General features: G+C 48.9%; 4 protein-coding genes across 4 annotated transcripts; 2 read left to right on the top strand and 2 right to left on the bottom strand.

Annotated features, from left to right (window-relative positions):
- The first annotated feature begins 110 nt into the window (after window positions 1-110).
- On the top strand, window positions 111-2,541 carry FVEG_15148 (hypothetical protein). The gene is made up of 2 exons (XM_018904256.1): window positions 111-390; window positions 475-2,541. Exons 1-2 carry the CDS (start codon window positions 302-304, stop codon window positions 767-769), a joined length of 384 nt encoding a protein of 127 aa, XP_018746757.1. The 5' UTR covers window positions 111-301; the 3' UTR covers window positions 770-2,541.
- On the bottom strand, window positions 1,108-1,368 carry FVEG_02917 (hypothetical protein; the record flags this gene model as incomplete). Its single annotated transcript, XM_018890450.1, has 1 exon — window positions 1,108-1,368. The coding sequence occupies one exon, from the start codon at window positions 1,366-1,368 to the stop codon at window positions 1,108-1,110; it is 261 nt and encodes an 86-aa protein (XP_018746758.1).
- FVEG_15149 (hypothetical protein) lies at window positions 1,377-1,837 on the bottom strand (the record flags this gene model as incomplete). Its single annotated transcript, XM_018904257.1, has 3 exons — window positions 1,377-1,562; window positions 1,613-1,660; window positions 1,718-1,837. The coding sequence occupies 3 exons, from the start codon at window positions 1,835-1,837 to the stop codon at window positions 1,377-1,379; spliced, it is 354 nt and encodes a 117-aa protein (XP_018746759.1).
- A 1,296-nt stretch (window positions 2,542-3,837) lies between the features above and the next one.
- Window positions 3,838-10,165, top strand: FVEG_02918 (kinesin family member 1/13/14). The gene is made up of 2 exons (XM_018890451.1): window positions 3,838-4,407; window positions 4,463-10,165. The coding sequence occupies exons 1-2, from the start codon at window positions 4,344-4,346 to the stop codon at window positions 9,700-9,702; spliced, it is 5,304 nt and encodes a 1,767-aa protein (XP_018746760.1). The 5' UTR covers window positions 3,838-4,343; the 3' UTR covers window positions 9,703-10,165.
- Window positions 10,166-11,590: the final 1,425 nt, after the last annotated feature.

Raw genomic sequence — 11,590 nt, 5'->3', positions numbered from 1 at the left:
GGTCATATAGGGTACGTGTAGATAGTGCGAATTAATACTGTATTACCCGTATCATGTAGATCGATGACCAAGGCCTAGAAGATTTGCACTGTACACATAGTTTTCCGTATCCCATTTCACGTGAAGTCAACATCAAAGACAAACTGCATTTTCAACCTCCATTAATCCCTTCAGTACCCCATATCCTTTATGTCACCAGTAGAGTTGATTGTGAGGGATTTCTTCTGGAGCTGCAGCATAATCACATCTTTCGGGCCTCAAAATCCCCTAGCAAGGCCCCCAGTAGCCACGCGCAACGGGCATGTCGCGGGGCCCAGTTTCTTCTCAGCTTCACTTGCTGTCGAATCTCCCTGCTGTACCTGTCGGTGACAAAGTCAGATTCCTCGGATGGTATGACCGGTGAACACTGTTCCACTCTTTGTGTGCTTGCTCACATATTCATTCACGGCACATACTGTTGGCTAACCAAGATAGCGTCACTTCTTACTCAACCTCTTCGGCCTGTCTCTTCCTCAATCATCTTTATCCAAGGGATAGCAATACCACTGCTGTGGTGGATGTCAGCCTGCTTCTAGAATCCCTCACCGCTGAGCAAACACGTGTCGGCGAGTTTGTCAACGTGATAGGGTATATCACAGAGCAAAAGATGGCTCGTGATAAGAAACAACCATACCAAGAGTCGAAACAGGTGTGTGTGCAAGCCATAGTTCTCTGGTCAACTGGTCCCATGGACCTTCAGAAGTACGAAAAGCTTGTCGATGCCAAATGAGTTAGCACAAGGCATGTAGCGCATGCACCCAACAAACTGTGGGATTATCAGATCCAGCTTTGATTCATCGCCATTTACTCAAACTTGCGCACGATCACACAAGCATGGCAGCATACAACTTAAAATCCGATTGGAACACGAAGACTGCCGGGTCCCGAATATGACGACTCCACTCCTATGCTTTCGTGCAGCTCCAGCTCGACTTGCTACATGCCTAAAACAAATGTAATTTGGGCAGTATTTGCACTCATATGGGTTCCGTTAGGTTGGAATCATGCCAGATGGCACCGCATCTGTGGAAAGACATGGCAACCATCATGACACTTGCTTAATTTGACTCAATTGGGTATCTCATCCTCCACATATCTATATTGGGCACCGGACAGCTTCTGCTTTATGGCTATTTGCAGCCTGCAACCCTTCGCTTCACCGCACTCTAAAATTCCATCACAAATTGTTTCACGGGCCTCAAAGTCGGGGGGTGATGGCTGCAGCTGCCAGCCCTCGACGTGCAGAAGACCCCCCCACAGGTATCTATCAGGCTTCCCTCGGGGTACTGGAGAGGTGGAGAGGTAGCACGATTTTAACTGCTGAGCCATGCTGGGGCTCAATCATCATCCTGCCGGCGTCGGTCGTGGTAACGTCGATGAGAGTCTCTGGAAGACCCTCTCGAAACAATGACAGGCTGATGTAACGGTCGTTTCAGCAACTTCTCGGGATTCTGTTGGACCTTGGCTGCGGCCTGTCGATCCCACAGATCTTTCGACTTTCGGCAAATATCATCGATTTGTTCCTATCAAGTGTCAACCGACTGAGGACGTTTACAAACCAGCAGCGACCAACATCTGTCAGGCAGGATCCGGGAGTGGTGATGAGGAAACCATCCTCTCCCTACGTTCGAATTCATGAGTAAAGGATAGCCGTTGGGCTAGCTTGACAAAGAGATACCTCCAACGTGTATGGGCGAACTGTAGCCTGGGGTCCTAGATAATACTGGAGTTCTTGAGTGATGACTTTTCTGTGAATGTCTTGATGCGGGATCCAGTATTTGTTCATTGACGAGGACATGGTCGCACAGTCGATTCTACTGAGGAATCTACGAATATCGAGACAGGCTGGGAAGAATAAAGCGGTATAAACTGGGCCAAAGGAGGGTATTTATCCAAATCTGGCACAGCCTGCTAAGTTACAAGATATGGTTACGATGTGCCTGACGGTTAGAGGGTACCTTTCATGCTCATGTATGCGAACCCAAGGTATGTTAATCTTTTGCGTGTGACTATGCTCACCGCTCCACAGCAAGTTATCCCAACACGAATTTGAAGGTCTTCAAGGGGTACCCAGATTTGATTTGCTGCCTGTGTTTTTTGTCGCTCCTTGTAACCAGAACCAATATGGCAGCAAACCCCTGCCATACGCCGCGAGCCTTTGAAAGTGAGGCGAATCAGGTGTGGTTGGTCATTGGTGAGCGGCGTCCAGCGTCCGCCCTGCCAGCGTGGCAAATATCGAACGGGTGCATCTGGTGCCAATAACGCCGCGCGGAGGCAGTTCAAAGGACGCTTGTTGAACCCAGACTTTATTACTCCTCAAATGCGTGTGTGAATAAGTTAAGATGGGGGTTGTGGTGGATGTCCGTAAGGCTGATCACGTCGACAACAGTCATGCTCTATTCAAGCGAACCCAGATCTGCGCTTACCACAGCTCAAGCTTTAAACGATCGTGAGACTCATTGGGCGAAGTAAGCGCCATGTGCATCTCTTGATCTAGGGGCAACGGCTCGGAAAGCCACTTGACCAGTAAATCTGCAGGTTGCCGATCTTGTAAGCGATACAGAACCCCCATTCTCTTTCTCGAAACTGTCAAAAGCCAAGTAATTTTGTTCTTTTTTAAAGCGTGCTAGCATGACTAGGCCGTTGTGTTCATGATCTCTAAGGCGAACTGCTTCCCTACAAATGCAAAATGGAGATTCTCAGGGCATTGTCCTAGTCGTAAACACTCAAACCTTAATGATGTATTCAATCTTCATTCGTTGGATCTACTACTGGCGCCACATCCTCTCGAAGCTTCAGTTCATCATTCCTGGATGATGTTGCAGGCGACCGAGCATCAGACACCAATTGTTATCACCAGTCTTTTGGCCTTGATTTGAAAAGAAGTACTGGGAGAGATAGGATGGCTGATCCTGGATTCTGTCAAGCGTCGCGGCGTCTGAAGTATACGTTATGACATCCTGGATATTGTCCCGAGTTTCTCTCACTCAGTCGGTGGTTACAAGCCATTTGAGGGATTCTTATTCAGGCCGGCGCAAAATAGAGACAAGCATATATAAGGGACTCCGTGCTCGTACATGAGTTCGACTGTTCGAAGGCATTTCAAGAATTACGTTTGTAAGCGAAATGCCTCTGTGAGTCTTTCATTTCGGTTCATGCCCCAACTTCCGGAGTAGCGAGACGAAGAGGTCTTGGTTGCGGGCAATTATCAGGGCAGTGTTCGCCAATCAATCTCACGATGAAGAACGTGTTAATCGGCTTTGGCATTGCGTCTTGACAAAGGGCGCCACAGGGTTCTCAAATGTTCCATGTTTCTTTCACAGGCACGCAAGTCCGTTTTCGCCTATGTCGCTGAGTTAAACCGCTGGAGAACCACAACTAGCGTTGGAGTTGAACAAAAAGTTGACAAATTCGAGGTTTGCATAGGTTGAGACTCTGAAATTGTCAATAAATGCCATGGCTGGTGCATGGACGTGATCCACAAATGAAGCGCAAGCAACGGGAGCAGAAGCGAAAGTCGAGACGGAAGTCAACATCAAAAGCCGAAACCAAAAGCGAAACGAATTGGGGAGATCATGAAGTCTACGACTTTCATGGAATCGACACCGTCAAACCCATTGGCATTGCGAACAGACGCGGCTGTTTCAATGCTGAGGAACACGGGTTGAGCGCTGGCTTGCGGTTAATGCTCGGCAGTTAACGTGCCTCCAACATCCAAGATTTGAGCTACGGAGTACTTCCACGTGAATCCCACTCCCAACTTCTTATGTACTAACAACCCCAGATCCCCTGCTCATGCATCAGCTGCCAATCAAAGCACGGGACTTGGACCAAGCAGCTTGCTGCGCGACCTCCGACCGCGCCCACCAAATTTGTTGACAAGCAACCACCACAAGGTATTCTATTCACTCGTGCTCGACAACGAACAGGCAAGCATTCTTGCACCTCAGCTCCCCAGAAGGCAGCTCCAGCGAGACGAGCTTTGCCCACAGCGAACCCCTGTCGAAACCTTGAATAGCGATATTAAATCCGACACAGTCGTCATTCCTGGATACGTACCTCTTAGCCTGTGCCTCAAGGGACGGTCAACCCCTTACGTAGCGATACCTACCGACGAGACAATGCGCTGAAGTTTCGGACGGCGACTGCACCGTGGAGCCACATGCTGTTACAATAAACCATAAGCTACCGGTATATATCGTTTTAGGGATAGTTCTGATCCCCTTCCAAATCCCGCGCATTCTCAACAACCAAGCTTTTGTCCAGAGGGGACCGACTTGGGTCCCCTAGACAAATCACTAGCCATGCCGCCTACTGGCGGAGGAAATATCAAGGTGGTGGTGAGATGTCGACCTTTCAATAGCAGAGGTAAGTAGCGGGTCTGGCTCGCATAGGTAAAGAGCGGTGCTGAAATGGGATCCAGAAATCGAAAGAGGTGCAAAATGTATCGTGGAGATGAAAGGGAACCAGACAGTGGTCACCGCACCTGAAGGGAAAGGCGTGAAAGATGGAGGACCAAAAGCCTTTGCATTTGATCGTTCGTACTGGTCTTTCAATAAGGACGACCCCAATTACGCTGGCCAATCGAACCTTTTCGACGATCTGGGACAGCCCCTTCTCGACAATGCATTCCAAGGCTACAACAACTGTATCTTCGCCTATGGCCAAACCGGTTCAGGAAAGTCATATTCTATGATGGGCTATGGGAAGGAAATAGGGATTGTTCCCTTGATTTGCCAGGATATGTTCAGAAGGATCGATGAGCTGAAGAAGGATAAAACAACGAAGTGCACAGTCGAAGTTTCTTATCTCGAGATCTACAACGAGCGTGTCCGAGATTTACTCAACCCCTCAACCAAAGGCAACCTCAAAGTCCGAGAACATCCCTCCACAGGTCCCTATGTGGAGGATCTCGCCAAGCTTGCAGTCAACGAATTTCAAGAAATTGAACATCTCATGGATGAAGGAAACAAGGCCCGAACAGTTGCCGCAACCAACATGAACCAAACATCAAGTCGAAGTCACGCCGTCTTCACCCTGATGTTGACACAGAAGAAATACGATGCTGACACAAAGATGGAGATGGAAAAGGTCGCCAAGATCAGTCTGGTGGATTTGGCAGGTTCTGAACGAGCGACATCCACTGGAGCCACTGGTGCAAGGCTGAAAGAGGGTGCTGAGATCAACCGATCATTGTCGACGTTGGGTCGCGTCATTGCCGCTTTGGCCGACCTGTCAACCGGCGGCAAGAAGAAAAAAGGCACCGGTCAAGTTCCCTACCGAGACAGTGTCCTGACGTGGTTGTTGAAAGATTCGCTAGGCGGTAACAGTATGACGGCAATGATTGCAGCCGTCAGCCCGGCTGATATCAATTTTGATGAAACGCTCAGCACTCTCCGTTATGCCGACTCCGCTAAGCGAATCAAGAACCACGCTGTTGTCAACGAGGATGCTAATGCCCGTATGATCAGAGAATTGAAGGAGGAGTTATCGCTATTGAGAAGCAAACTTGGGAATGGCCCTGTTCCTGGTGGAGCTGCTGGAGGCGGACTCGTCACCGGAGAGACTTATCCTGAAGGCACACCCCTAGATCAGCAGATGGTCAGCATCACTGGCTCGGACGGTGTTCTGAAGAAGGTCTCGAAGGCAGAGATCGCAGAGCAGTTGAGCCAGAGTGAAAAGCTGCTTACGGATCTAAATCAGACATGGGAGGAGAAACTATTAAAAACGGAGGAAATCCACAAAGAACGTGAAGCAGCCCTCGAAGAACTCGGTGTCAGTATTGAGAAAGGTTTTGTTGGCCTACATACGCCGAAGAAGATGCCGCATTTGGTCAACTTGTCTGACGATCCGCTTCTGGCTGAGTGCCTTGTCTATAACCTCAAGCCGGGTACCACAACAGTCGGCAATGTCGATACCAACGCCGATCATCAAGCGAACATCCGACTTAATGGATCCAGGATATTGCACGATCATTGCACTTTTGAAAATGCTCCTGATGGGACTGTGACTCTCACTCCCAGTGAAGGTGCTTCGGTCATGATCAACGGAAAGCGTATAACCGAGCCATCACAACTCCATTCTGGTTATCGTGTCATTCTGGGCGATTTCCATATTTTCCGATTTAATCACCCTATGGAGGCGAGAGCAGAGCGGGCTGAGGTACCAGAGAGACCACAGAGCTTGCTTCGACACTCTATCACAGCTAGTCAGCTCCAGGCGCTGGACCGAGGCTCACCCTCACCAAGTCCCCGACCCGGCCACGAAAGATCATTTAGTAGGGTCTCAGAATTTGGCGACATCTCTAGACCAGAGTCTCCATCAATATTCCAGAGAAGTGGTAGGGAATCGGACTGGTCGCTCGCAAGACGAGAAGCCGCTGGTGCAATTCTTGGATCTGATCAAAACCTCACCAGTCTTACTGACGAGGAGCTCAATGCTTTATTCGAGGATGTGCAGAGGGCAAGGGCGGAACGAGTGAATGGTCGCGAGGATGGGGACGATTCGGAGTCTTCCTACCCGATCAGGGATAAGTACCTGTCGAACGGTACGATGGATAACTTCTCGTTGGATACCGCTTTGACAATGCCCTCAACCCCAAAACAAGGAGAGCCCGACGATAGATTGAAAGAGGTCCGCGAGGAGTTGCAAAACAGATTGGAGAAACAGAAAGAAGAGTACCAGGACCAACTAAAGAGCGCTGAGGCTGCTAACGTCGAGATCGAAGAAATCAAACAGGAGAAGGTCAAGATGGAGGCGGCGTTGAAGGAGTTAAAGGAAGACATGCAGAAACAGCTAAACCAACAGCGGAAGCAATTCGAAGAAAAGATCGAAAAGATGGATCCCCTCAAGATGCCAAAGAAGAGCCCGACCCTCTCAGAAGAAGAGATTGAGATGGCAAAGAAGACTGTCAAAACTTGGCGAGGCCGACATTTTGTGAAGATGGCCGAGGCGGTGTTGCAAAACGCATCCATTCTCAAAGAAGCCCAGGTCATGAGCCACGAACTTGACGAGCACGTCGTTTTCCAATTTGCGGCGGTTGACGTCGGCCATGTTTTGTGCTCGTCCTATGATATGGTGCTCAATGGACTTACTGGTGAGGGCGATGATGTGGCACTGGAGGAAGCTCACAAGCCGTGCATTGGCATTCGTGTGGTTGACTACAAGCATAGCGTGGTTCATTTATGGAGTTTGGAGAAACTACATGACCGTGTAAGGCAGATGCGGCAGATGCACCAGTACCTTGACCAGCCGGAATATGCACAGCACCTCAGTCTCGACAACCCGTTTGTTGAGACATGTATGCCGTCATATACTCTTGTGGGCGAGGTTGATGTGCCACTCAAGGCAGTTTTCGAGTGCCGGGTCCAAGATTCCACTCTCGATGTCTTATCGCCTTACACATCACATGTTGTCGGCATCATCAAGCTCTCTCTTGAACCGTCACATGCTCGTGCACCAACAAACACTCTCAAGTTCAATGTTGTCATGCACGAGCTCGTGGGGTTTGCTGAACGAGAAGGCACAGAAGTCCACGCACAACTCTTCATCCCAGGCATTTCTGAAGAGGATGGCATTACCACGACCCAAATGATCAAAGACTTTGATGAGGGGCCAATTCGCTTTGAGAGTGTTCATAGCATGAGCATTCCTCTATTTGCCCCTCAAGATGTCACCTTGAGAGTCGCCATCTTCGCCAAAGTCTCCACGATGCATTTGGATAAGCTGCTCAGCTGGGATGATATGCGAGATGCTGTGCCTGTAAGAGAAGACAAAGCCAAAGCATCTCGAATCAATGAATCGCAGTTCTACACCCAGGAGAAGCACGACCTACTCTCCCGGATCCAAATCATGGAATTGAACGAGAATGGCGAATATGGCGCTGTTGAAGTCACACAAACCAGCGAGCTTGACACGGGAACTTTTCAGCTTCATCAGGGACTGCAGCGAAGAATCGGCATTAATATCTCTCATAGTTCTGGCGATGCTCTTCCATGGAGTGGCGTCACTGCCGTTCGCGTTGGAAAGATCAGACTTGTTGACTCGGCTGGGAAGACACCTGACATGGGAGCCAATGAACCTGATATCTCTCTGAAATTGTCACAGAGCCCGATCTTTCGCGAGAATGCCAACGGTACTAAGAGCCTCACAATCTACGCTCAGTGGGATTCCAGCTTGCACAACTCACTGCTTCTTGATCGAGTGACGCAGGATAAGTATCGAGTTCAAATGACAATCTCATGGGAGATCAGCTCTGAGAAGTTGGCTGAGCCGATGAAGTTCTCGCAAAAGGTTTGCGTGCAGATTCTATCAAGAACTTTCGTGCGGCAGACCTCAATGTTCTCGGCACTCTGGCAGAATGTTCGCTTCGTGCGCTCCTCAACTGGCATTTTCACTCTTGCCATGCGTCCTGCTCCTGTCAAGAAAGTCGGTGACCTGTGGAGGCTCAATAGCCAACATGACTACGTCAAAGGCGAGGAAGACCTAACAAGCTGGACACCCCGAGGGGTGTCGCTGGTCAGCGATTTTCTCATGGCTCGTAAGAAGAAAAAACGCGCTGCGGATATGTCAGTCACGGAGTCTGTCTTGGCTAAACTTGGTTTGGATGGAGCAGGTACCCTGCCTGAGAAAAAAGAACCCGAGCCTGAACCGTCTCCAGAGCTAAAGCCAATCATTCCAAGCGACGATGACCTGCTTAATGATACACCGGAAACTTCACAGACTCCTTCTCTCGATGATGAGGAGCAGCCTCAACTCTTGAAAGAAGCACAGCAACCTGAGACGGATCTCTCTAACCCAGAGCAGCCTGAAATAACAGAAACCTACATCGATGAACATGACAAGCCTGTCAAAGAAGAGTCAGAGAAGGAATACACAGAAGAAACGTCATCGGAGACACCAGAAGCTACGGAACTCGAGGAGGAAGAAACAATTGCTGTGGAAGAGCCACTGCCCAAGCCCGAGTACGATGAAGACCAGGCCTATCTTTTGACAAAGTGCCTGAAGCTCTGGAAGAAATATCCCGATCCATCGAACAACATCCTCAGCCCGACCAACATGGCACCTCCAACAGACGGTCTGATGACAGACGGTCCAACGCAGCCGACACTTATCGCAACAGTTATCCGAGTACCAAAGAACCCCAAAGTTCTGAAAGGCGGTTACCTGATGATTCCGAACAGCGACTCAACTAGGTGGGTCAAAAGATTCGTCGAGCTGCGGCGACCGTACCTTCATTTGCACTCTGCTACTGATGGTGACGAGGTTGGGCTCATCAGTTTGAGAAACTCTCGTATAGACAGTCAGCCTGGGGTGTTGGGCCTGCTCCAGGGGCCCGATGATTCTGGGGTGCAAGGTCAAGATGGGGGAACCGATTTCACACCAGGACATCGACGAACTGGGTCGGGCCGTGTTATCTCTACTATATGGACCGGCAGTGGACCTGGCGCCTCATCAGGAGGGCCAGGCCTTCAGCGACTACCAGAGCGGATGCAGTCCGCAGTGTTTGCCATTTATGGAACAGACAACACTTGGCTATTCGCAGCACGGAGCGAGCGTGACAAAATGGACTGGATCTTTCGAATCGATCAAACATATATGTCAAGCAATGACAGCGTCCCCGGAAGTGGGATAGCCAGCCCCTACCCCGGGAGCGATTTCTAGAGCGGGGTGAGCCTGCTTGTTATGAGTGTAATGACTTGCAACGTCCTCTTGGGGAAACGATTTTCTTTGTAATTATTTGATGGTGAATTAGATGAGATGACTTATACCCCCACAGGAGTAGGAGGGCAATCATGTAGATTTGCTTAAATTTTGGATATATCTTGGATAAAAGAATCACTTGAGAACCACAGAAAAAAACAAGCGCAATGGTCACGCCGAGCATCCGGTTTTCTGTTGTAGATACCTGTGCTGTTACCCCTATCGGCCATTGTGAGGTTATGCTAAGCCAAATACCGTGGAGCTTCTTCAATGGTTCTGACGCAAGAGAGACCCATGCTGTGAATTAGAGGCTCTAGTTTGCCATGCTATGACACAATCGACACGAGGACCATCAGAGCTGAGGGCAGCTACCATAGTTCACCTCCTATAGATTCAGAAATATGTTGGATCTTTCCTTGCCAAAACCAGGTGGTGCTCACCTACAAGACATGCAATGATGCAACAGTGTTTCTATAGTGGAACATGCAACACTGTAAGTGGTGAAAAATGCCATGCAGCGCACATTCAAAGTTGTGCAAGTAATATGGTTACTTAAGTGAGAGGCTACAAGATACGTAAAACTCAGCAACACGGTGGTGATTCACCCTTGACAACGCATGAATGGCTCGAGTGGTGATTCTAGTGCGGGAGCTGGGACGGAAAAGATCACCCCGCTCCCCTAACCAATAGGGCATCTTCCGCAGGTAGTTAGAAGATTGGTTTAAGGCCAGGGATGCCCGGGGAAAACGGCTTCGGAGCGAAGCAGGAAAAAGTTAGGGGGCTGGCCCCAGGATTCATTGAGAATTCGATTTCGGAGGTATAAAGCTGGGCATGGGGACTTGCACCGAGACTATAACGGTTGGGGTGTAAGTGCTGACGACGTCCCGGGAGATGGTTTTGGAGAACAAGGCTACCTTATCAAAGGGAAGCAAAGTTGGTAAACCCTTGGGTATCGGAAATGAGCCTAAAAGCTTGTGATTCTATTCCTATTGACTGCGATGAAGAGATGTGTTTCCGAGGTGTGTATAAGCCAAGTACATGTAGCGAAACCTTGCACAAGGTGTCTTGGTCTTAGTGACGTTCCAGGAGCATATATCATGGTTAGCAATGTGATAATGTCTGTTGATTGGTTCGGTAATGTCCAAAAGACGTCCTGATTTTTTGGGTGCTAGCCAGTCCCCAGAAAGAGGATGCGAAGATAAACTCATCAGATATGGGCTGACTTGCCTATGTAAATATTTTTCTTATTTACAAACGAGGGTATGAATTTTACTGCCTCCATCACCTACTACTATTTTCATATCTCGATTAATGCCAATGCGCAGTTTGAATTACATACATCCTTAATGTTAACGTGTCTCTAATGTTGGAAAACAAATACAGCTGAACCAGGATGAAGGAAGAAGAGGGGAATGGAAAACGCCGAAGGAGGAAATGTTCACGAGACAGGGTCTTATTTGGCCCGCTTATTAATAGCAGCTCAACTCAAAATGAGAGAAGAATTTCCTGAAAGGTGAGGACAGACCCTAGACTGATGGATTGGCAGAAGCATATCTTCGGGGCACAACGTTGACCAGGACAAGGAGTGTTTGAGACTCTAGGAATAGCGGAAGTAATTAAACTTTGTGCACGAAAAAATACGTAAAGAGGTGCTTCTGGCGGTAAACATCGACTCTGAGTTGCCAAGTTACCTAGTACGTAGCAGGATGTGCCTATTATTACTACGGTATGGAATACTATAGGATGCATCGAGTTTGGAAGAGGCTACTGACTTCATGTCGAAAACTGCACTTAAGTCGACGCGAAACACGGGACGGTACGAAGCTGGCAGCAGTAAAAGGCTTGTGAT

This window comes from Fusarium verticillioides, chromosome 5, assembly GCF_000149555.1.
Source record: "Fusarium verticillioides 7600 chromosome 5, whole genome shotgun sequence".
Taxonomy (NCBI): Eukaryota; Fungi; Ascomycota; class Sordariomycetes; order Hypocreales; family Nectriaceae; genus Fusarium; species Fusarium verticillioides.
The sequence above is the reverse complement of the archived record's forward strand: the minus strand, read 5'-3'. Positions and strand labels throughout refer to the sequence as shown.

What these genes read in the sequence shown, in the direction of transcription:
- FVEG_15148 (XM_018904256.1), top strand. Translation starts at nt 302, where the DNA reads ATGTCGCGGGGCCCAGTTTCTTCTCAGCTTCACTTGCTGTCGAATCTC. An exon ending in AAAGTCAGATTCCTCGGATG is followed by an intron (nt 391 to 474) that starts GTATGACCGGTG and finishes TAACCAAGATAG; the next exon opens with CGTCACTTCTTACTCAACCT.
- FVEG_02918 (XM_018890451.1), top strand. Translation starts at nt 4,344, where the DNA reads ATGCCGCCTACTGGCGGAGGAAATATCAAGGTGGTGGTGAGATGTCGA. An exon ending in TCGACCTTTCAATAGCAGAG is followed by an intron (nt 4,408 to 4,462) that starts GTAAGTAGCGGG and finishes AATGGGATCCAG; the next exon opens with AAATCGAAAGAGGTGCAAAA.